General features: G+C 44.4%; 1 protein-coding gene across 5 annotated transcripts in view; it reads left to right on the top strand.

Annotated features, from left to right (window-relative positions):
• The first annotated feature begins 209 nt into the window (after nucleotides 1-209).
• Nucleotides 210-22,672, top strand: part of LOC121325803 (protrudin-like) — a 47,034-nt gene continuing 24,571 nt past the window's right edge. For 3 of the 5 annotated variants that reach the window (XM_041268857.1, XM_041268856.1, XM_041268855.1), the window contains exons 1-11: nucleotides 210-393; nucleotides 7,127-7,369; nucleotides 8,278-8,348; nucleotides 8,593-8,779; nucleotides 9,197-9,292; nucleotides 9,383-9,495; nucleotides 10,907-11,031; nucleotides 13,741-13,812; nucleotides 14,700-14,723; nucleotides 15,234-15,254; nucleotides 16,316-16,460. In XM_041268857.1, the coding sequence (XP_041124791.1) occupies nucleotides 7,128-7,369; nucleotides 8,278-8,348; nucleotides 8,593-8,779; nucleotides 9,197-9,292; nucleotides 9,383-9,495; nucleotides 10,907-11,031; nucleotides 13,741-13,812; nucleotides 14,700-14,723; nucleotides 15,234-15,254; nucleotides 16,316-16,460 (1,096 nt within the window). In that variant the 5' untranslated portion in view covers nucleotides 210-393; nucleotide 7,127. The remainder of the gene's footprint in view (nucleotides 394-7,126; nucleotides 7,370-8,277; nucleotides 8,349-8,592; nucleotides 8,780-9,196; nucleotides 9,293-9,382; nucleotides 9,496-10,906; nucleotides 11,032-13,740; nucleotides 13,813-14,699; nucleotides 14,724-15,233; nucleotides 15,255-16,315; nucleotides 16,461-22,672) is intronic. The other 2 variants (XM_041268858.1, XM_041268859.1) reach the window with 2 other exon arrangements.

Here is a 22,672-nt window from a genome sequence, read left to right as displayed (position 1 = left end):
TTCCGCAATTAGAGATTTAACCGGGGTTTCAGGCGTAACATATTCTGTCACAGATTTATTTTTCCCCTTATCGATTACTCGTAGACACGGCTGGTGCGTTATTTATTCTTGAATTAATAAACTCTCATGTTGTATCGATGCACTCTTCCCTCGATTCCTGTCCCTGCTTGCTGCTGTCTCGATGTTCTCTGCGATCACTACTAGCAGCTGTTTGCGGAAGTGGCCACTTGATTTTTTGTCTGTCAGTAAGCTTATTGATGCATCTGTCAGCTGGAGTTTGACACGCGCTGTATTCAAAATAAAGCAGCTGTAAAGTATAATAAAAGTCGGTTTCACTTAGAAAATCCGAGCAGAGGTTCACACACTGCAAGTGCAGAGCAGCAACGTAATCAGGTACCGTAACAACTTGCAACACGTCTGTTTTCAAAACTGTTTAATTGCTAATCAAAATATGCAAGTAATTACATTGAGACTAGCAATTGCATTATGGTAATAATACCGTTGCAAACTTTTTACGTTTCACAGGATGTGTTGTCGCATAGTGTTGGACAGCTCTGGGACAGATGGAAAACGACTCACATTGCATAGTAGTTTGATCCGTTTCAGGTTTTATTTTGATTATTACTATTGTTATTATTTTTACATCGATCCCTTATACAAATGACTAGCAATAAGGCAGATGACTTCCAAATAATTACACACATACCGGAATAATCCATGTGTATACAGTTATAGTTTTTTTTACTTATATTCATTTAGCCAAGTTGACTCTTTTTAGGCTCGTTCCAAGTGTTGTGTACGTTCACGTCTCGTACGTTGCATGCCGTTTCCATCCCGCCGCCTTTGTGAAACGTTGTGCAGAAAAAGTTGACAAATTAACGCAACACTTTTACGTTACAACAGGATGTGTTGTCGCATAGTGTTGGACAGCTCTGGGACAGATGGAAAACGACTCACATTGCATAGTAGTTTGATCCGTTTCAGGTTTTATTTTGATTATTACTATTGTTATTATTTTTACATCGATCCCTTATACAAATGACTAGCAATAAGGCAGATGACTTCCAAATAATTACACACATACCGGAATAATCCATGTGTATACAGTTATAGTTTTTTTTTACTTTTCTACAGCACACCGATGTTTTTGGTTTGTTTACTGTGAGATTTTACATTTCAGTATATTAATGTGACAGTATACACTGTATAGGAAACTAAAGTCATATAATTACACTGTCAATAGGGGTATACTCTGTATAGGAAAGACTGGCAGGACAGAAGAGGAGGAGGGGTATATATATAAGAAACAGTCTTGAAGCCCAGGTATTACATTTGAAAGAAAAAAAACAACGCAGAGTCAATTTGGGTCAGAATAGTGGACAACATTTCAAAGGGCATAATAATAGGGGCATGCTATAGACTGATCTCATTTAAAGTGCTTTTTTTAAAACCCCCAAAGTAACGACTAAAAATAAGGTTTACAATTTTAAAAAAGGCAAACTATGAAGGAATGAAACAGAGACTAACAGAAGTAGATTGGAGTAAAATAGAGAAAACAGGCACAGAAAAAGGGTGGCTGTTTTTCAAAAATGTAGACTAGAGGTGCAAAACAATTACATCCCAAAAGTAGACAAATCAAAATGTAAAATAAAATGGCCAAAATTGTTTAATGGATCAATTAAAAAAAATGTACTTTTACAGAGCATTTAAAAGGGACTAAGAACAAAGTACACAGATAGAGTACACAGAACTGCAAACGCAAGTCAAAAAGGAAGTTAGAAAGGCCAAGAGAGAGAGAGAGAGAGAGGAATGAGCATTGCTAAGGGGGCTAAAACCAATTCCAAAAAGTTTTTCCAATATTATAACAGCAAGAGAACATCCAAAGAGGAGGTAAAATGTCAAAATCATAGACGAAGAGAAAAAAAAAACAGCAAATATGCTAAATGATTGCTTTTCACATGTTTTTACAAAGGAGGATACAAACAACATGCCCCAGATGTCGACTTGTTCCTATCCAGTCTTAAATAACTTTAGCATAACAGAGGCAGAAATGTTAAAGGGACTAGGAGCTCTTGAAATAAACAAATCCCCAGGGCCAGATGATATAGTACTCAAAGAATTGAGATCCTCCCAATAGTACTCAAAGAAATGAAAGAAGTTGTTTACAAACCGCTAACCAAAGTCATGCAACAGTCTCTTGACACATGGGTTGTACCGACAGACTGGAAAATTGCAAACATAATACCGATCCACAAAAAGGGAGACAAAACTGAAGCAGGTAACTACAGACCAATATGGAAACTTATGGAAACTATAATAAGATCCAAAATGGAAAACTGCTTATCTGGTAACAGTATCCTGGGAGACAGTTAGCATGGTTTTAGGAAAGGGAGATCGTGTCTAACTAACCTACTTGATTTTTTTGAGGATGCAACATTGACAATGGATAATTGCAAAGCATATGACATGGTTTGTTTAGATTTCCAGAAAGCTTTTGACAAAGTCCTGCGTAAAAGATTAATTCGCAAACTGAACGCAATAGGGATTCAGGAAAATTATTAGAAGAGAAACCTCAAAGTGGAGCGAGGTAACCAGTGGAGTACCACAGGGATCAATATTAGGTCCTCTGCTATTCCTAATCTACGTTAATGACTTAGATTCTGGTGTAGTAAGCAAAAGTGTCAAATTTGCAGACGGCACAAAAATAGCAGGAGTGGCAAACACCGTTGCAGCAGCAAATATCATTCAAAATGATCTAGCCAGCATTCAGAACTGGGCAGACACAAGGCAAATTACATTTAATAGAAACAAGTGTAAGGTACTGCACGCAGGCAATACAAATATGCGTTATGAATATGATATGGGAGTTACTGATTTTGAAGAAGGATTCTATGAGAAAGACCTAGGAGTTTATGTTTACTCAGAAATGTCTTCATCCAGACAATGTAGAGAAGCTACACTAAAAAGGTCAACAAAATGCTCGGAAGGGAAGTAATGTTAAAACGTTACAGTGCATTAGTAAGAGCTCATCTAGAATATTGTGTCCGGTTCTAATAACCTCGCTACAAAAAGGATATTGCTGCTCTAGAAAGAGTGTAAAGAAGAGTGACCAGAATTATTCCGGGTTTAAATGGCATGTCATATGCAGACAGGCTTGAAGAATTGAATCTATTCAGTCTTGAACAAAGAAGACTACGCGGCGACCTAATTCAAGCTTTCAAAATTCTAAAAGGTATTGACAGTGTCGACTCAAGGGACTTTTTTGACCTGAAAAAAGAACAAGGACCAGGGGCCACAAATGGAGATTAAATAAAGCGACATTCAGAACAGAAAATTTGAGGTACTTTTTTAGACAGAGAATTGTGGGAACCAACTCCCCAGTAATGTTGACACCCTGGGAGCCTTCAAGAAGCTGGTTAATGAGATTCTGGGATCAGTAAGCTGAATAGTCTTCGATGATTGGACTAGCGTCCTGTCCCGGGGTGTGTCCACCTCACCCTGTGTCGGCAGGTTAGGACTGGCCACGGCAATCGAGACGAGTTGGCGCTTTTGTGGCAGGCTGGCGAGTGGATAGAGGCCCAGAGACAGACTGCAGTTCAAAAAAATAACTATTTTATTATAAATAAACAAAAATAAAGTGCACAAGGGCAAAATAACAGATACTTAAACACAAATAAAGCAAAAACAAAACTCACAAAAATAAGGTTTCCAGGCTGGGCAATGCCTTCACTGGATTTAGAAAATTCAAAAAACCACAAAACAAAACACCAACCTGCTTCCTCAGCTCCCTCCTCCCAAATGAGAAGCTGAGGCCTCCTTTTATATCAGGTGGCTGGGCGCTGATTGATCGTTAATCAACCTAATCAACTAATCAACCCCAGCCACCTGAACATAATAAACCCAGGCAGGTAGGGGAATTTAACCCCATCCCTGCCAATTTAAAAAGGGCAGAGCTTTGCTCTGCCACACACCTCCCCCCATGTACAACGTACACCCGCCGCAATCGGCCAACTCCCCCCTCCCCCCCCCCCCCCCCCCCCCCCCAGAGTCCAATTATGTCCCTTGGGTGGGCTGTTATGGTGGGTGGTGGTGGGCGGGGTTGATGTCGGAGCCCCCAAGCCTTCTTTGGTTGAGGGGGCCCCGAATGTCCAAGGTAGCATGGCGACGGCGGCCCGGCTCCCTCTGGTGGCGGAGGCGGCGACGCGGCCCGGCTCCCTCTGGTGGCGGAGGCGGCGACGGCGGACCGGCTCCCTCTGGTGGCGGAGGCGGCGGCCCCCTCTGCGGCCCGGCTCCCGGCTCCCTGGTGGCGGAGGCGGCGGCGGCGGCCCGGCTCCCTCTGGTGGCGGAGGCGGCGGCGGCGGCCCGGCTCCCTCTGGTGGCGGGTGGCGGAGGCGGCGGCGGCCCGGCTCCCTCTGGTGGCGGAGGCGGCGGCGGCGGCCCGGCTCCCTCTGGTGGCGGAGGCGGCGGCGGCGGCCCGGCTCCCTCTGGTGGCGGAGGCGGCGGCGGCGGCCCAGCCGAGGCTACGGCTCCTCAGATCTGGAGGAGCGACGGCGGAGGCGGCGAGAGACGGCGGATCCTCCTCCCTCTCGGCCTCCGAACGGAGACCCCCACACCTCCCTCTCTGGCTCTGGGAGCGGCGGCGGCTCCTCCTCCCTCTCTGGCTCTGGGAGCGACGGCAGCTCCTCCTCCTCTGGCTCTGGGAGCGACGGCAGATCCTCCTCACCCTCTCTGGCTCTGGGAGCGACGGCAGCTCCTCCTCCCTCTCTGGCTCTGGGAGCGACGGCAGATCCTCCTCCCTCTCTGGCTCTGGGAGCGACGGCAGATCCTCCTCCCTCTCTGGCTCTGGGAGCGACGGCAGATCCTCCTCCCTCTCTGGCTCTGGGAGCGACGGCAGATCCTCCTCCCTCTCTGGCTCTGGGAGCGACAGCAGATCCTCCTCCCTCTCTGGCTCTGGGAGCGACAGCAGATCCTCCTCCCTCTCTGGCTCTGGGAGCGACAGCAGATCCTCCTCCCTCTCTGGCTCTGGGAGCGACAGCAGATCCTCCTCCCTCTCTGGCTCTGGGAGCGACAGCAGATCCTCACCCCTCTCTGGCTCTGGGAGCGACAGCAGATCCTCCTCCCTCTCTGGCTCTGGGAGCGACGGCAGCTCCTCCTCCCTCTCTGGCTCTGGGAGCGACAGCAGATCCTCCTCCCTCTCTGGCTCTGGGAGCGACGGCAGATCCTCCCTCCCTCTCTGGCTCTGGGAGCGACGGCAGCTCCTCCTCCCTCTCTGGCTCTGGGAGCGACGGCAGATCCTCACCCCTCTCTGGCTCTGGGAGCGACGGCAGATCCTCACCCCTCTCTGGCTCTGGGAGCGACGGCAGCTCCTCCCCCTCTCTGGCTCTGGGAGCGACGGCAGCTCCTCACCCCTCTCTGGCTCTGGGAGCGACGGCGGCTCCTCACCCCTCTCTGGCTCTGGGAGCGACGGCAGATCCTCACCCCTCTCTGGCTCTGGGAACGACGGCAGCTCCTCACCCCTCTCTGGCTCTGGGGACGACGGCAGCTCCTCACCCCTCTCTGGCTCTGGGAGCGACGGCAGCTCCTCACCCCTCTCTGGCTCTGGGGACGACGGCAGATCCTCCTCCCTCTCTGGCTCTGGGAGCGACGGCGGCTCCTCACCCCTCTCTGGCTCTGGGAGCGACGGCGGCTCCTCACCCCTCTCTGGCTCTGGGAGCGACGGCAGCTCCTCACCCCTCTCTGGCTCTGGGAGCGACGGCAGCTCCTCACCCCTCTCTGGCTCTGGGAGCGACGGCAGCTCCTCACCCCTCTCTGGCTCTGGGAGCGACGGCAGCTCCTCGCCCCTCTCTGGCTCTGGGGAAGGCGGCTCACCCCTCTCTGGCTCTCGGGAAGGCGGCTCACCTCTCTTTATTGGAGTGACCGGTGGATCTCCCATGTCTACCGCCAGGTAATTAACCACCATGAGGGCAACCTCTGGGAAGGAGGCCGGGTGGTGCTGTTCCTCCCACTGTTCCCACCTCTCCCCATCTCGACGCCACAGCGTGTTGATAACTATGGGGAGATCGTGGACGAGGTCTGCCTCAGGGTGCATCAACCAGTCCCAGATCTCCTGGGACGGTGGTGAAGGTGGTGGTGCTGGAGGTAGTGGGGTGGCCCCTGATGCCCGGGGTGAACACGGCACCTCTTCCTGGGCCTGGTTGTAGGGGCATCCTGCCCAGTTGTGGCCGTCCTCCTCACACCGGCCACACCAGTTTGCCGGTGGCACGTCTGGGCAGGACCGCCAACGATGGTCCTCCTTCCCACACCAGGAACACCAGGGGAAGAGGCTGGCCGGGTCCTCCAGCGGTGGCTGCAGCAGCTTACATTTCTTCAGCTGCTGCTTGCTCCTGCCTTTGCCGCTGTCTGCTCTTCTTTCCCATTTTTTTTTTTCTCAAAAAAAAAAGTAAATACTGCTCTGAGCCTCTAGGTGGCGCTATCCCACTTCTGACACCAAATGTGGCAGGCTGGCGAGTGGATAGAGGCCCAGAGACAGACTGCAGTTCAAAAAAATAACTATTTTATTATAAATAAACAAAAATAAAGTGCACAAGGGCAAAATAACAGATACTTAAACACAAATAAAGCAAAAACAAAACTCACAAAAATAAAGTTTCCAGGCTGGGCAATGCCTTCACTGGATTCAAAAAAAAATCAAACAACAACCACCAACAAAACACCAACCTGCTTCCTCAGCTCCCTCCTCTCAAATGAGAAGCTGAGGCCTCCTTTTATATCAGGTGGCTGGGCGCTGATTGATCGTTAATCAACCTAATCAACTAATCAACCCCAGCCACCTGAACATAATAAACCCAGGCAGGCAGGGAAGTTAACCCCATCCCTGCCAATTTAAAAGGGCACAAACTTTGCTCTGCCACAGGGCTGGGATTCGCTGGGAGATTAACTCTAAACCTTTGAAGGACTAATTCACCAATGGAATGGAAATAGTACTATTACACTATACTAAATGTCGGTGTTGGAACAACCAAATGAGCAGAATGGGCCAAATGGCCTCCTCAAGTTTGTAAACTTTCTTATGTTCTTCTAATGTTATTATGACAAAGACAATGTTATAATATGTATCTATTGACAGGATGCAAACAGGAGCTGTGGTGGCCCCTGAGCAGCCACAGGGGGGGGCCACCGCAGTGACAGGTGAGCAGGGGGATCTGGCTGAACTGGCCCATGGGGATGGGGGGGTCCCTGAGCTGCCAGAACTCCACAGCCCCAAACCACAGACCTTCGATCTCTTCAACATGGTCATCTCCTTCAAGAGGATGGAGATCTTCCTGGAGCCCCTCACTGACACCTGGGAGCTGGTCAAGTACGTACTGAGGTGAGAGCTTTAAAAAAATATAATAGCCTTGTAATAATACTGTGGGCTCAAAGATCAGAGTAAGTGATAGAAATGTTGCTTGCTTTCAAGACAGGTTCAACTGGTTGGTGGTCACCTGTGTGTCATTCCTTATAAAAAAAAACTTTGTTCAAGATGTTCTAAGTCCTACCTGGCATAAGTGATTGCTCTCGAGTCAAAGCATGTTATTTAATTTTAAGGCTCAAGCTTCAAGTTGACCTGGCAGGAATCAAAAGTGCTTAGCCTAGTTGCAGTGCTGGCTCTGCCCTGATTCCCCTGTTGCTTCAATCCACTCTTGTCTCTTGTTGCAGGTGGAGAATGCCTGTCTCTTTATTCCACTCTTGTCTCTTGTTGCAGGTGGAGAATGTGTGTCTCTTCATTCCACTCTTGTCTCTTGTTACAGGTGGAGTATGCCTGTCTCTTTATTCCACTCTTGTCTCTTGTTGCAGGTGGAGAATGTGTGTCTCTTCATTCCACTCTTGTCTCTTGTTACAGGTGGAGTATGCCTGTCTCTTGTTACAGGTGGAGTATGCCTGTCTCTTCATTCCACTCTTGTCTCTTGTTGGAGTTGGAGAATGCCTGTCTGTTCTTTCCACTCTTGTCTCTTGTTGCAGGTGGAGAATGCGTGTCTCTACATTCCACTCTTGTCTCTTGTTACAGGTGAAGAATGTCTGTCTCTTCATTCCACTCTTGTCTCTTGTTGGAGTTGGAGAATGCCTGTCTGTTCTTTCCACTCTTGTCTCTTGTTGCAGGTGGAGAATGCGTGTCTCTACATTCCACTCTTGTCTCTTGTTGCAGGTGAAGAATGTCTGTCTCTTCATTCCACTCTTGTCTCTTGTTGCAGGTGGAGAATGCCTGTCTCTTCATTCCACTCTTGTCTCTTGTTGCAGGTGGAGAATGCCTGTCTGTTCGCTGCTCTGCTGTCTCTTCTCGAACGTCATCTTTCTAACGCTGAGTGAAGGTGAGAGTGAGACATTCTCATCAGGACAAAAATAACTGACTCCAGATGCTTAACGGCTGTCTGTCCAGTTGTCATAAGTCCAGGGAGCTCTTGAGTTCTGATCAATGATGGTATTAGCTGAAATGCTTGTTTTAGATGTGGAGTGATCAAATCAAACTCTTAGTTTCTTACAGTTCTATTATATAATTATGAAATTCAGAGCCTTGTCAACGCTCATTTATGCAAGTCTTTATTGTCTCTGTAGCGGCGTGGTTCTCCCTGCTCCTGCTGGGTATCTCAGCCCCAGCTGTGCTGGGGTATATGCAGGACTGCTCCCAAGAGAGCCCTTCAGAGCTGGTCCTGCAGAGAAAACGGCATCACGCTGTCCAGCGCCAGGACCTTCAGACAGTGCATCTGAGCAGAGAGGAGGCACTGCTGGAGGTCAAGGGGCTGTGAGTATCAGCTGTATTGAAAATTTCCTGGTTTGCTAAGCATCATTCCATGTCAAATCATACAGAAGTTTTTGCTTTAATGTCTCAGCCATTCTTCAACCTCAGATGGAAAATATTTTCAGTTTCAGCTCTATTCCATGTTGTCAGATTGCTGGACATTGAGGATTGGGTCTGAACATTTTATAATCAAAGTGAATATAATCAATATAGTTTAATAATCAATATAGATCGAGTGAGAAGCATTTCTGAGAGCTTCTGATGTTGAGTTCAGGGCTGTTTTGGAAATAGTTGCCAAATGAAAATACTTGGGCTTCAGTATGGGGGGGGGGGCAAACCCTTTTTAAAATCATAGGGCCATAGGACCAAAACGAGCCCATAGTCCTTTGTTGAACCCTAGTGGTTGTTCCTTTCTTCCAGGTTGGTGCAGTTGGATGAGATTCTGTCACGAGCATGTCTTTCTGCAGAGTCTGTGTACCGAGTGTTGTTCTGGGAGAACCACAACACCTCCTTCCTGTGAGTATTACAACTGCGACCTTGCACAGCCCGTCGCCATTAACTGTGCGGTGCAATAATCCTGCTCTCTCACTCTCACTGTCTTTGCAGGTTCTATGGGGGTCTCCTGACTGCACTCTGCCTGGTGTATATGGTCCCTTTTTGCTGGATCCTGGCAGTGGTTAACAGTGCCGTCTTTCTGTGGAACAGAGAATTTGTGCGAGGTGAGCAGGCTGGTTTGCAATGCATCCTGTGGGGTGGTGGCAACTGAATCAGCCAGGAAATGTCATTGTGTGTTTTGTTTAGAAACTTGTAGCTCTAAGAATAGCTGAATGGAATTCCCAAACCAGAGTCTGTTCCAGTATACACACACCCTCAGGACTGGAGTGCCGAATCATAGCTGAACCAAAACTCCCAAGTACAGACCGGCATTTCTAGCACAGTTCTCTTGGCTGTCACTGAATAGCTCTTTACTGTTCTTGCAAAGAATTGCACTTTTCACTAGAGGGAGCTAGTGCACTTTCATTAGTTTCAGCAGCATTTGATTTGTGTTTTTTGAATGACGTTATAAAAATTTTTTACTCGCCAGTAAAAAAAGTTAAAAGTTTAATGCCAGTCAGGCTTTATTAAACATTACATTGAAGGATTCATCTCCATCCAGGAATAGCAATGGTAGATTGCTGGTAAACTGGATGGAAATTGCAGGGAAGCAAGTGAGCGAATAATCGGGAGGCCCAGAGGTGTACAGGACTTTTACTTGTACCCAGTGATGAACATTTTTAATATATCAGAATCTGGGGATACCTGAAAGAACATCTCTTATGTTGCACAGTTTTACATGCACATGAGTGGGTGTAGATCATGGTAATCTTTTTCATGACACTTCTAGTAATAAAATTAAGTTATACACATTTAAAAAAAAAATGACCTGTGATTGTGCAGTGCTTGCGAATTAATGGCAACATTTCTGCTGTTTTCATACTGGTGAAAAATATCTGTGGGATAGAGAAGTGGGGACTGGAGCAACAGGCTCTTAAACATCCACTAGTGCCGGCTAGTACACCTGCTTTACTGTGCTTCGTGTCTCCAAGGCTGGGGTGTTGTGCCCCTGCTGTTCCCTCCCTCTCTGGATTTGCTTAAATTCGATCTCCAATTTGGGGAATGTTCCACATCCACTGGGAATCTCTGGAAATCAGATCTCGAGACCACTTTAAATGGTTGAGCAGGCGGGACAGGGCTGTGCTAGAATAAAGCTATCTGGGATTCTAATTCAATCGCCATCCCTTTCTGTACTTTTCGTACCCGGGGGAGCTTGTTACAGATTTGGTTCCTCAAGGAAAGACAGACAAAGACCTTGCATATATTTTATATAATCCTGTCACTCTGCATTTACTGGGTTTTTGTGGACTAAAATATTACAGAGGGGGGCTCTAACTTTCAAGGTTTATATGGCAAGAATAGGGCATGAATTGGAGTTCATGCATTAGTATTTTCCAGAAATGCGCCTGATGGGTGCAGTTTGTTTGAAGAAATTTGAGGATAGGACCCCGATCACAGTCTATATGCCTAAATCACGTGTCTGACCCTGCTAGGCAGAACATTTACTTCTGTTTCTGTCTGTACTTTTCACTGTAGTTGTGCTGGAGTACAGGGAGTCCTTTTACCAGAGACGGCTCAAACCCAAGGAAGGACGTGGTGAAAACATGGAACCGGAGCTAGCATATTTTATGGACCGGACTCCAACACCTACCATTGTGGAGGTGAGTGTGAATCAGCTTGCCTTGTACAGTAAAACTGACATCACACCAACTCAAATGGCCATCCCAGAACTCAATGAGTGCGGTATAACAGCAAAATCTTCACGTATCTTTAACAAAAAAGCCTGATTTGAGTAATATTGTATTTGTCTTGGCATAAAGAAAACATCCATTCCAATGCTGTAATGATTCTGTCCAAGTACAATGAAGGGCGAAAAACCCGGAAACCCTAACTTCTCTTTTGATTTCTAAGCCATCAGTGGCTGTCCTTGCAGTGCACTGCTTGTTGGTGTTAGAATTCAAGCGGGAAAGGGTAAACTGACTAAATACTCCAATAAATTACAGCAAGTCAGCAGTGCAGACTGTGTTAAACAAATAGGGAACCCCCCTGAGATTCATGTGTCCTTCCTTCCTTTCGTCTGCGCAGTCAATCAAAGCTGTAAATAACCTGGACAAGGCAGTAAATACTGGTGTGGAGTGTGGCAGGGGGCTGGGGAGCTCCTAGGATTGGAAAGTAACCATTAGAACTCAGGAGGGGTGTGTGGGATCAAATTAGATCATTGCTTCACTGCTTATCCAGAATGAAAAAAAACTAAGAATTGTGGCAGATTGTGCGGTGGTTTTGTGATGTGGGTTAATGTTGTCTGTGGGTACACATGAGGCCGCAAAACTCTTCACTTGTGAGCTAGATTCAAACGCAGGCCAGCGAAAGCCCAGTGTAAAAACCTGCTGCCCCAGCAAGTTTCTTGGTATGTTCATCTCAACCACTGTGCTACCTCCATACACATTGCTCTGGGACATTGCTGCACAATCAAATCTGTTCACCCCTTCAGGATTTGTGGGTAATTTCAGACAGGCATCCAGTCATTTCAGCTCTTATAGCAGAACAGAATTATTAGAGCAAGAGAATGATTTTAATTACAGTAACTTGAGACACATGTCCTATATAGTGTTATAGTAGAACCCACCATTTTCTGTAAAGATCTGCCCATTTAATAAAAATGATATTAAATTGCAAATGTCTGCTTGTCTACTCTCCAATTAGTGACTTTTGGTTAAAGGAGAGGTTTTAATTAGTTACAGATCTCTTAATTAAAATAATCATATGTCTTTCATATGCAGTGCTACCCTGTTATAACACAACCTGTTACAGTGCAGAATTGGTTAAATTTCCCATTTCATAAATAATTTGACTTGCAAACGTTGGGTGAACATTCCAGATATACAGTACGAAGCATGGCAGACAGTAAAAAACTAAAATCTTTCTCTGTTAAAATGAAACTCGGTGCGGTGGACAGAGTAAGAAAAGGTCAAACTCAAGCAGCAGTTTGAAAAGATATAATTGTTGCAGAATCTACATTGCGTGGATGGCTAAAACTAAGGTTTTCTGATAAGACTGACTCCAAAGAGGGCTGCTTGAGGGAAAAAAAATGCGCTGTGCTAAAAAGTGAGACAAGCTGCTGTGTGAATGTGCTGCTGTAAGACTTTGTTGTTTTTTTTAGTATGGGATTAGTTTATCAAAGCTAACTGGTATGTAGTTCAGTGTCAATGAAAATGTAGACAAGTTGTTTTCATTGCCTTCAAGAAGTTTGGCTGTTCAAATGAACACAGAACATCTGATTCCAATAAGGTTCTGGAGGGCCCTTTGTGGTCTTGTGTAGCTGTAGGGATAATGAAGCTATAAGTAGTTTATGAGTTTATTTCTCACGTAAACCCACCTCCCATCGGGAGGCACAATGGCTAAGCGTGCCCTGACAGTGCAGGCAGACCAGAGTGTTAGCATATGTTTCTCTCTAGTGAGTGCAGTGGAGATAACCTGCCTCCTATTGGAAGTTGTGTGGTACTGTAGCTGCTCTCTCCAGGGACGTTAGCTTGAAATAGTTTACCACACCCATGCCTCCACACAAAGCATTGTACACAAGGAGCATTGCCTTCAGAGTAACCAAACCCTGTGTTTACAGTGGTAAATACGGAAGAACATTTAGCAGTTTACCATGCTTGTACTGTTCATTTAAAGTGCTTCAGCATACTATGGTTTATAATATGCTTTACCTTGCTGGCCTGTTCTTCACCATGCCTTCATTATGCACACAGTTTGCTTTTACTAAAATTATTACACTGTAAAGATCTATTAAGGAATCTGCAAAACCACGCTAGTGCTGAATCTTCATCCTTGTATACAGTTTTTTTTTTTTTTTTACCCTAATCCTAAATCTAAGCTCTAACCACTTTGTAAGTTGTTTGAAAAGGATTCCCCAGGAAAGACAGAACACAATGAAAAGTAAATAGAGTTTTGCAATCTAAACAAACAGACTTGAGCATTAGTCTCTCAGCTGTGCAGGCTTTAGTAAACCTGCATTCAATCAGGTTGTCAGATCCCGCAAGACTTGGGTGCAGGTGCACAGATGGTGCACAGGTTGCCAGCAGGACACCAGTCAGATGTGATAGCAAGCTCAGACCCTCCCTGCAGCAGCCAGCTGGACACCACGAATAAACCACAGGCCACCGCTGAGCACAGCCAAACCCGAGACAGGGGCTTTCAGGCTAGATATCTGGACTGGAGTGTGGCCTTGTGGTTAGATCTCAGGCAGTGGCTTAGTGCATGGAGATGGAGGAATGGGAGGCAGTGTGATTTTAATAAAAACTGAGACACGAGAGATGCACTTAACTGCTAGTATTTAGATTAACGCCTTGTCTGATGCCTCTGTGCAGGATCTGTCCCCAGGGAGTGTTGATGAGGCAGAAGAGGTGGGGCCTGATGAAGAGTTTAAAGATGCTATTGAGGTGAGAGCGTTCTGTAGTCCATGTGCTAGCTGCATAACTTCCTTACTTACCTTATGGCACCAGTGGTGATGCCTCCCCTTATAGCTCCTACCCACTGCATTTCATTGCTCAAACGCACATACCTTCACAGGTACAGACGCAGGCATTTACACTCACAATCACACACTTTTACCTTCAATAGCATAATTATACCCCCCCCCCCCCCACACACACACACAGACACTTGCTTTTCACAGCCACACATGGATAACAAATCCATACACATCACAAAGAATCTATCTCTGTTTAAGAACTGCTTTCATGTCTTTAAATTAGTAGAGCTGTTTGTACAGCTCTCAGTAGCTGGACCTGCTGGGGCAGGTGGACAGAGCAGCCAGTCCGCTCCCCGATGGTCCAGGCGCTGACAGCCCGGCCTTCATATTTCATGTCTAGCTGAGAAACCTCGTCCCAGCCAGCTGCCTGCAGAATTAATAAGTGTCGCCAGTCCAGAACAAACACAGACTGTGGGTGTATCCAGGCCCTGTCGATCCTGAGTCCTTCCACGTAAGGATGTGGCAGAGGGGTAGAAGGAATTAGTTGGGGGTTGTGTCTGTATGTATTTAATATTTTTACGATTTTGATTTTTGCTGGAATTCTAGAGCCTGTTGGCAGAGTCTTTATTGGAAATAGGGATTTGACTGGTTAACAAAAAGGATTGATTGGTAGATTGATAGATGGATTCTGTGAGTTTTGGGAAGCCTAAGTTTGCCAGTGTTTATGGGATTGAAGTTATGATAGAAAAAATTATACTGTACTATATAGGCACACACACTTGCACATTCTCACACAGAGACTGTGGCTTGCATTTATCTGTAATACGTCTGCTTTGTTTTAATTTGCTTTCGAAGGAGCAACAGCAGCTGATTTTGCCGGTAAGTGCTCAACTGGATAAGAATATGTGCGTGAGGGAATGGAGTCAAAGAATGACTAAGAGTGCAAGAGAGTAAGAGCGGAAAGAAATAAAACAAAAGTGTACAGCATTGCAAGTTTGACTATCCCAAAACAGACATCCTTTATAATCAAAAAGTGTTATTTCAGGATTATTTTTTGTTCATATATAGTCTGGAATCAAAACAAAACATTAAAAAATCAGTTACATATGCAATATCTGGAAATCAGCTCAAATATAATGCATTTCAAATACAAACACAAAAATTGTTGTGAGGCACACCAAACACTCTTCCTTGCATATCAGGAATGCATTTAAAATTTGCTTGTAAGTTTGGCAAATATCTAAAGAAACGGTATTGATTGCAACTTGCAAATGAATCCTGCTATTAAAGGATAAAAAACTAGAAATTCACACAAGAAAATAATATATTATGACTATTATTTTTGGATTAAAAAAAAAAAAACTATTTTATTTTACTCTGCTTTCAAAGGAGCAACAGCTGATATTACCGGTAAGTTCCCAGCTGTCCAAGAGAGTGAAAAAACTAAAGGTGTGTAATTCACATTTCAAATCCCCCCCCCCCCCCCCCCCCCCCCCCCCCCCCCCCCCCCCCCCCCCCATCCCCCCCCCCCCCCCCCCCCCCCCCCCCCCCCCCCCCAAAAAAAAAAAAGAGAAGCGCACTAAGCAGTAGTTGAACTACAGTAAGTTTGATGTCTTAACTGCTGTCGATATTTCCAACATCAGTAATGTGTCAGACCACAGAAGTTTTCGGATCCCTTGCAGAACTTCAGTGGCTCATTGCAGTGTGTAATTTATGCCCCTGTAAGGTGATAGCTCTGTGTCTGAGTGAAGACAGCTCTCTTACAGCCCTGGGGAGAGGGGAGAGCTGGTAAAGAGTTTCCCAGGCTTCCAGTATCCTGAGGGGGATTGCAAACCCAGCTCCTGGTCAGGGCTGCCTGTGCTGGATGAGTTATTGTTTGTATTATTTGTGCATGTGAGAGTGCTGTTCTGTAGACTGCATTCCCGTCTTTACGCTTCACACACAAGCTTGCAAAGACTTTGTGAACTGTGAAGTTTCAGTATTGCCTGCCAGGCAGTTGATTGAATCTGTCACTAACAGCACAGGTGAATGAGATAGGACTTAGACTGCTGTTGTGGAACAGGAACAGGTAGGCACAAGCTTGGCTGGTTTACAGTAACTTGGGTTTGGGGTCATCCAGAGGTTTGAATAGGATTAAACCTGGTTTTAGGTGATTTCCACCCCCTAATGACGAAAGGGTTATATTCTAGGCTATCTTTGTGAATTAAAGAAAATTTGAAGCTGTTTACAGCAAATATGCATTATCAGCTTTCCTGTAGAAATGTCATCACCACACAGCATGGGATCAGGTGACTGTCTTTAAATATTTCCATCCCTACTTCAGTCTGGAAACTCTCTTTCTAGCAAACCTTCATACTGCAGGTACAAACTTTTTGCACGGTGCCTGTCTTAGAGCGGCCCTCACCCTGGCTCAAGGCCCTCGTTCACTTTGTTCAATTCCGTTCCTCTTTTTTTTTTTTTTTTTTATGTAGGAGGACGATGAAGTCCCACCGTGCACTGCTGATTTTGATCTTGGGATTATTGACAATGGCCTGCTAAGCAGAAACGAGCCAATCAGGAGCAAAGTGTCCAAACTGACTGAGAAGCTGCGGAAGCGCTATCCTACGAACAACTGTGGTACGTAACAGAGCCCAAGCAGACCCCCAGGCCACGTTACCTCAGTCCCTTGGCTACATGTTACTGGTCTTTTTTATTGTTTGGCTTACTTAATACTTTAACACTGCCCTTCCCACCTTTGACAGACAGAGGCCACTGTTGTACAGCGATTAACACTCTGCTTCAGGCTTTGCTGCAAAAAGGTGTTTATGCAGCTATAACATCTTCTCCTGGAGAAGCTCATTGAGATAATTGTGAACCGCCATGTGTGTGCGCCTAGGTGTGCTTATACACAACAGATGTTATACAGGCAAGGAACCCCAATGATAACCATTCACCCCACATAATCAGGTCTCGGGTAGCATAATGCTGGAGTTTATCGGTCTTTGTAACTGATATCTTTGTAGTTTGTTTGACATATGCTTGCATCTAGAATTATATGATGTCAGAGAATCAAAAAGCACAGGTGCAAGGGAGCAAGGTCAAGCAAAGACATGCAATGTAATAATTTACACAATACAATGGGGTGTAAGGATCAAAAAGCAGTACAGCTCTACAGCCGTCCTATAAATTAGAGATTCATTTTTCAATAGCAAATAAATTAGCTGTGCTTTGTGCAAAATGTGTTAATAGTCTGAAATGCATTTTGTGACACTGAAATTGTTAAATCATTAAGCTATAAATAGAATCCAAGCAGTAAGAAATCCTAATGAAAGAAACCATGAAAGCCCCTCCATTAAAAAGAAAATTCCTTGTGGATATGCTCATGTCTCACTTAACCACAAGACCAATAACTTATTCACAATTTTAGAAAGTTGAACTGAGGCTCTAAGATTTGGTCAGTTTCTCAGCACCTTACTTGCTATCTAACAAAGTGATATCAAAGTTTAATAATTGCTGGGAGACTCACAAAGAGGATTAGAATTCCTCTTAACATACCTTCCTCAGTCTCTCTCTCACACTTACTTACTTGAAGTGAGAGGAGGTTGAGAGGGTAAAACATGACAAACTTCCATACAGGGACTAAGAGAAAATAAAAGATTAATGAGATAAACAGCAGATACACAAACCTTGCCCCAAATACCCCAGTACCCCATGTACTGTAGACCCTGCTGGGTAGCGCAGCTGTGGAGTCTTGGTGATCATCAGTCAGCCTTACCGGATCTCAGCTGGCTCTTAACAGCAGTTCTCACACTGTGCTGTTTCCTTGGTCCTGGTTCACATTTGGAGACTGGGTTTCTCTCCACCAGCAATGATTAACATGGTTATCAGTGGGTGTTGTAGTGACAAACCTGTAACTTGTTTTCCATAATCACTCCCGATAGTGGTCTTATCCACACTAAAGGACAGACGCTTAAGACTGAAGCCCCAGGGAGATAAGGGCACACTCATGTCACTGGGGATTAGTAGTGCTGACAGGCAGGGGGAGGAGGGGGTGGTTACTCAGTGACCCGGTACTGCTAACTGACATTCAGTGTAGTAACTCCAGTTCAACCCCTCATCTCACATTACCACATGCTTACTCCAACACACATGCAAACACACACAGTGTTGCCGGACACGAGCCTGGATGAAGGATAAAGATGAGGGACTGGGAGGCAGGGAGCCAGGTGGTTAGTCCTATGGAAGTAAGAGAATTCTGGCTTGGTGGTTAAATCTTAAGGGTGGGAGAAGCGTGGCGTAGTGGGTAGAGCTGAGAGACTGGGAGGCAGTATGGGCCAGTGATTATAACTGAGGAACTGCAAGGTAGTGTGTCTGACTCCAAATCCAATGTGCATTTCATACCACTCTTTGCGCCTCATACATGGTTGTAAAAGACATGTAATTACTGTACACACAGGAGGTTTGACTGGATCTCTTAGACAGATATAGAAGTGAAAATGTAATTTAGAAATAAAAAGCACACCTAGAGGGAACATACTATAAATGGAAAGAAATGTAAATGATTTTGTGAATAAGTCTGTTATTATTTGTTGCCCTGATATAAATACTAATCTGTCCAGATAATTGGCTGTGCATGCTTTGTTGTTTAAAGAGGTTACCTATTACACAGTGGCCTGTATTAAAACAAAATCCTTCAGATAAATGAGTTCACAGCCCTCTCTTTAAGACTGGGTGGTAAATCGATTAAGCCTAATCAAGCCCATTTGTAACTGTCATGATACATCTCAGACCCTCCCAGCCAATGAGACCCTGTACCCGAGTCAATGCCTAGCAGGACATTAATCCTTGACTCCCCCCCCCCCCCCCTCTTCAAACACCATCAGGGAGAATAGTGACAACTTACCTGTTTCTGTTTGTCTGTCTATATGACAGCCTAATCCAATTCCAGTTGTGATTCTATGAGACAGCTTTGGTATTAAAAGCAGATATAAAAATATTGTACAACAGCTCAGATCCTTAACCTTTAAAAAGCTGTTTGTTATTTTCATTTTCAGATTGACTCATTTGTAACTTTATTTGTCTATCTGAACTTTGTGACCTAATAATCACAATGAGTTGTACTCCAATAATCACCATGAAATCGAACCTAAAAGCTTCTCTTTGCACTGCTGTTTCCCAGCCTTCATTGCACATTTTTCTTTTGAAAAAAAGGAAAATGTAGAAAACAAAACAACAGTAGAAGCCTCAATAAGTGCTGATTTAACTGCTTTGACTTTATATTATTATAACTTAGAAAATATTTACACACCATCTCCAGGTTATTTTATAACTGTGTTGCGTCTCTCTGAGCTAACTGCCTGCATTGGCTCATGAGGGAGCAGAAGAATTTATCCTAATCCCGGATAAACATAATTGCCAGTGCAGTTAAACCAGTAGAATTTAAATACATTGTTTTCAAGTGCTGTCCAAAAGTCTGGGTGACTCAATCAAAGCTGAGATCAGAGCTGAAATATAGCCTTTGTATGTGTATAAACTAGCATTGAGGTCTTCTACCTCTACACATGACAGAAATGGCAGCTACGTCAAACGTTCCTTTCTTGTTACAGCTATTTTGAAGGGCAGAAACATTTTCATAGATGAAGCTTCTTACAACAGACACTCACGCTGAAACTTATTGAACCAAACCTATGTTCAGTTTAACTTTGTGTAATTACTAACAACATACAACTGATCTCTGGGAAGAGGTAGGCATATCACAGGGGCATGGGTGGAAAAGGACAAGAAGGGAGGGTGCAGGGGAAGGTAGACCTCATCTAAACATCCTAATGTTGGAGAATCTATGGACAGATAGCACTCCATATGTCACTCTTCTGCAGTCGGGTCAGTGCCATACCCAGCAATGCTAATGCTAAAGTAAAAGGATTCACTGACGTGTCCTTAGTCACTTTTTTTATTTAAATAACTGGCAGTCACACTGCATCTTGATATTTAGCACTAAATATCTCTAGCACTGAGATATTTAGTGCTACACTCATAATGAGCAATTGAAAGTTCTGTTCTGATCCCTCTGAAAGCAGGTTCCTGTGTGGCTCTTTTTCCCACCCTCTTGCATGTGTTGCCTTCTAACTGAACTGGATTTCTTCTTTACCAATCCATACCCTCTAATTAGCAGCAAATAATAGTTCCAGCAAGCCTAATTTACAGGTCCTGCCATTCACTGTGCTGTCAGGAGCTTTACATTGTCTGCAGGAACTTCCATTACAAATAAGGAAATACCAATCTATGCAATATCAAACAAGAAGAGATTGTAATGAAATAACTACAGTCAGCACTTGGATATCTGTTATCCAGATACACGCCTTGTATTAAAAATTAAATCATTCCCCATTTTATATATATATATATATATATAAAATGTGTGTGTAACAAATGAATGCACTTACCGGTCACACGTGATTTCCGACTCTGCCACTAGTTTTGTGATACAAAGCTCACCTCTTTAATGTTACAATTAATTGAATTATCCATCACAGCCTGTGTTTTTTTTTCTTTTTCTTGCTTGCTTATCCTCCGGTTAGGAAATTTTGGAGTGGAATTTATTTTGGCTTTATTGGCGGCTTTGATTGGATCACCATTAATACTTCCAGCAATCAGTGTGTGGCATACAGTGTGAGATCCCGCCCTCTGACAGAGTAGTATACAGTACAGGTTGAAAAAGCCCTGAAAAGGGAAAGAATGTGTCAGATGTAAAAGTGAATATGACAATAACAATAACGTGTGTTCATGGTTGTGAGGAAAAAAAAGAATCCTGCCTTAATGAGTCCTTGCCTGGAATGTGGCTGAGGCATAATTAGGGAATGGGCAACCAATTAAGCCTCAGTCACATGACATAAAAGCTTGCTTTTCTTCCCAGTAAAAAGGGAGTGTGGTTGAGCTTGTGCTTGAGCTTGTCTGTGTGAAGTCTCTCTGAGAAGCATGAGAAGAGACCTGCGTGCCCAAAGTAAATTTAAAGGTACTGTGCAAACCTGGGTGTGTAATTAAGTGTTTTTGTTGAAGCGGGAAACGGCTTAGTCGTCCGGCTGATAGTTTAGGGATTGTGAAAGTTTAGTTAGGACTTGGATTTTTTAGTTAGGGAGTTGGTTTTTGTTTTATTATTTTGTTTTGGTGGATAATAAAATTGCATGGAAGTGCTAAACCTGCAGTTGTTGTGTCCGGGTTGCTAATTCAAGGATGCAAACCAGCCTGGCCTGGGACACTTTGCCACATTAAGTTAAGCAGTTTTGTGATATTTAAGTAACAGCCAAAATGGTTTATGCCAGACTTGTTAGAAAGTCTGTAACAAAATTGTACAAATGTGCCTTGGATTGTTATTGTCGATACATTGTAGATACTACTATTAAGACACCCACTGGGCAGATATCACAAAGTCCGTAAACAACAGGTTAAAATAACTCTTAAAAGTTATGCACTGTATAAAACTGTGCTGGTTTTGCCAGTGCTTGCTAGTCTATTAACCAATTTCAGATTTAAAACATTTTAGTTTCGGCTTTATTGTTGAAGTTTTCATGCGCAGCAATGCTGTTCTACAATTACTACATGATTCTGTGATCATTGCACTGTGTTATGTTGTGAACCATAGCTACGTTTTAAAACCCGAGAGATAGCAAATGCCTATCATTAAAGTGTACTGCAGTTAGTAATCCTTTCCAATTACTGATATCTTAAAATTGAAAGGCCATATGAGAATATTGTATCATTTTTAGAAGGCTGCCTTCTTGTTCTCCAAGTTGCTGCAGTGACATTGTAGAGGCTGTAACTAACCTTGAAAATCAAAACTTACAGGAGGAACGTTTTCAAATAGTCAAACCTTTGAGACAGATTGCTGTAGATATCCTACCTTGACCCTGCTGAATCAAATCTTCCATGAATGAGCTACCATCAACATGATCCATCTGTTTTGTCAGATATAAGAAAAAAAAATAAGAAAACGGCAACATGCCAAAGAAAAGACAAATACTCGCTACAATATACTTCTCCCTGTACAGTTCCTCAAACCCAAGCCATATTTTTTCTTTCTGTACAAAGTGTGTGTGTAGGGCAGGGGGTTGTTTGGGTGGTGGAGGGCAGTTTACAATGTTCTCATCTACATACATGTCAAATCAGATGAAATAATCAGATATGCGTCACACTCTTTTAATCGTCACTGAAGTCAACGTTTTAGAGGGTTGGGTGTGTGAGTGCTGACTGTATTCTAACCAGTGTGAGGGCTTAAGAGGGAAAAGTTGAGTTAGTAGTAGGTCATTATCTTGCATGAACAATGGCACCCCTTGATATCCCTCATCAAGTTTTGATTTTGGTTAATCTGGTGAAATGCAAAGCTCAACGGAGAGGGAGGACACAGGACAGGTGTGTGTGTGTGTTTTGAAAGCACTGCCTGCTTGATGGCTGTGTAATGAGAGAGGAATGCTGCCTCAAAACAAATAGACACCCACATTAGAGGCAGACAGCAGACGCTTGCAGTGTAAAAGATTATGTTCAATAGGGATGTGGCTTTCTGGGGATTGGAGATTGGTATGTAAAAACCACAGATCCCAAAACCCATTGTGGTGTCCAGAGGCTGTGAGTGACTCACCCCACAGGGGTCAGAAGCTGCCCTGAACTACGGGGAAGTTTGTCATCCCTGCATTCCTCACTGATGTGGTTACACTGCTTCCCCTGTGATGTGGTTACACTGCTGACATTCTCTACCAGAGCAGACTCTTTACTGGAACTCAATGGGGAGTGGTTACAACACTTACCTTTCATCACTAGGAACTGGGTTCCATTCCAGCCTGGGTCATCTGTGTAGG

The sequence above is a fragment of the Polyodon spathula genome, chromosome 13, assembly GCF_017654505.1.
Source record: "Polyodon spathula isolate WHYD16114869_AA chromosome 13, ASM1765450v1, whole genome shotgun sequence".
Classification (NCBI taxonomy): Eukaryota; Metazoa; Chordata; class Actinopteri; order Acipenseriformes; family Polyodontidae; genus Polyodon; species Polyodon spathula.
Note: the sequence above shows the minus strand (reverse complement) of the source record. Positions and strands in the feature narration are given on the sequence as shown.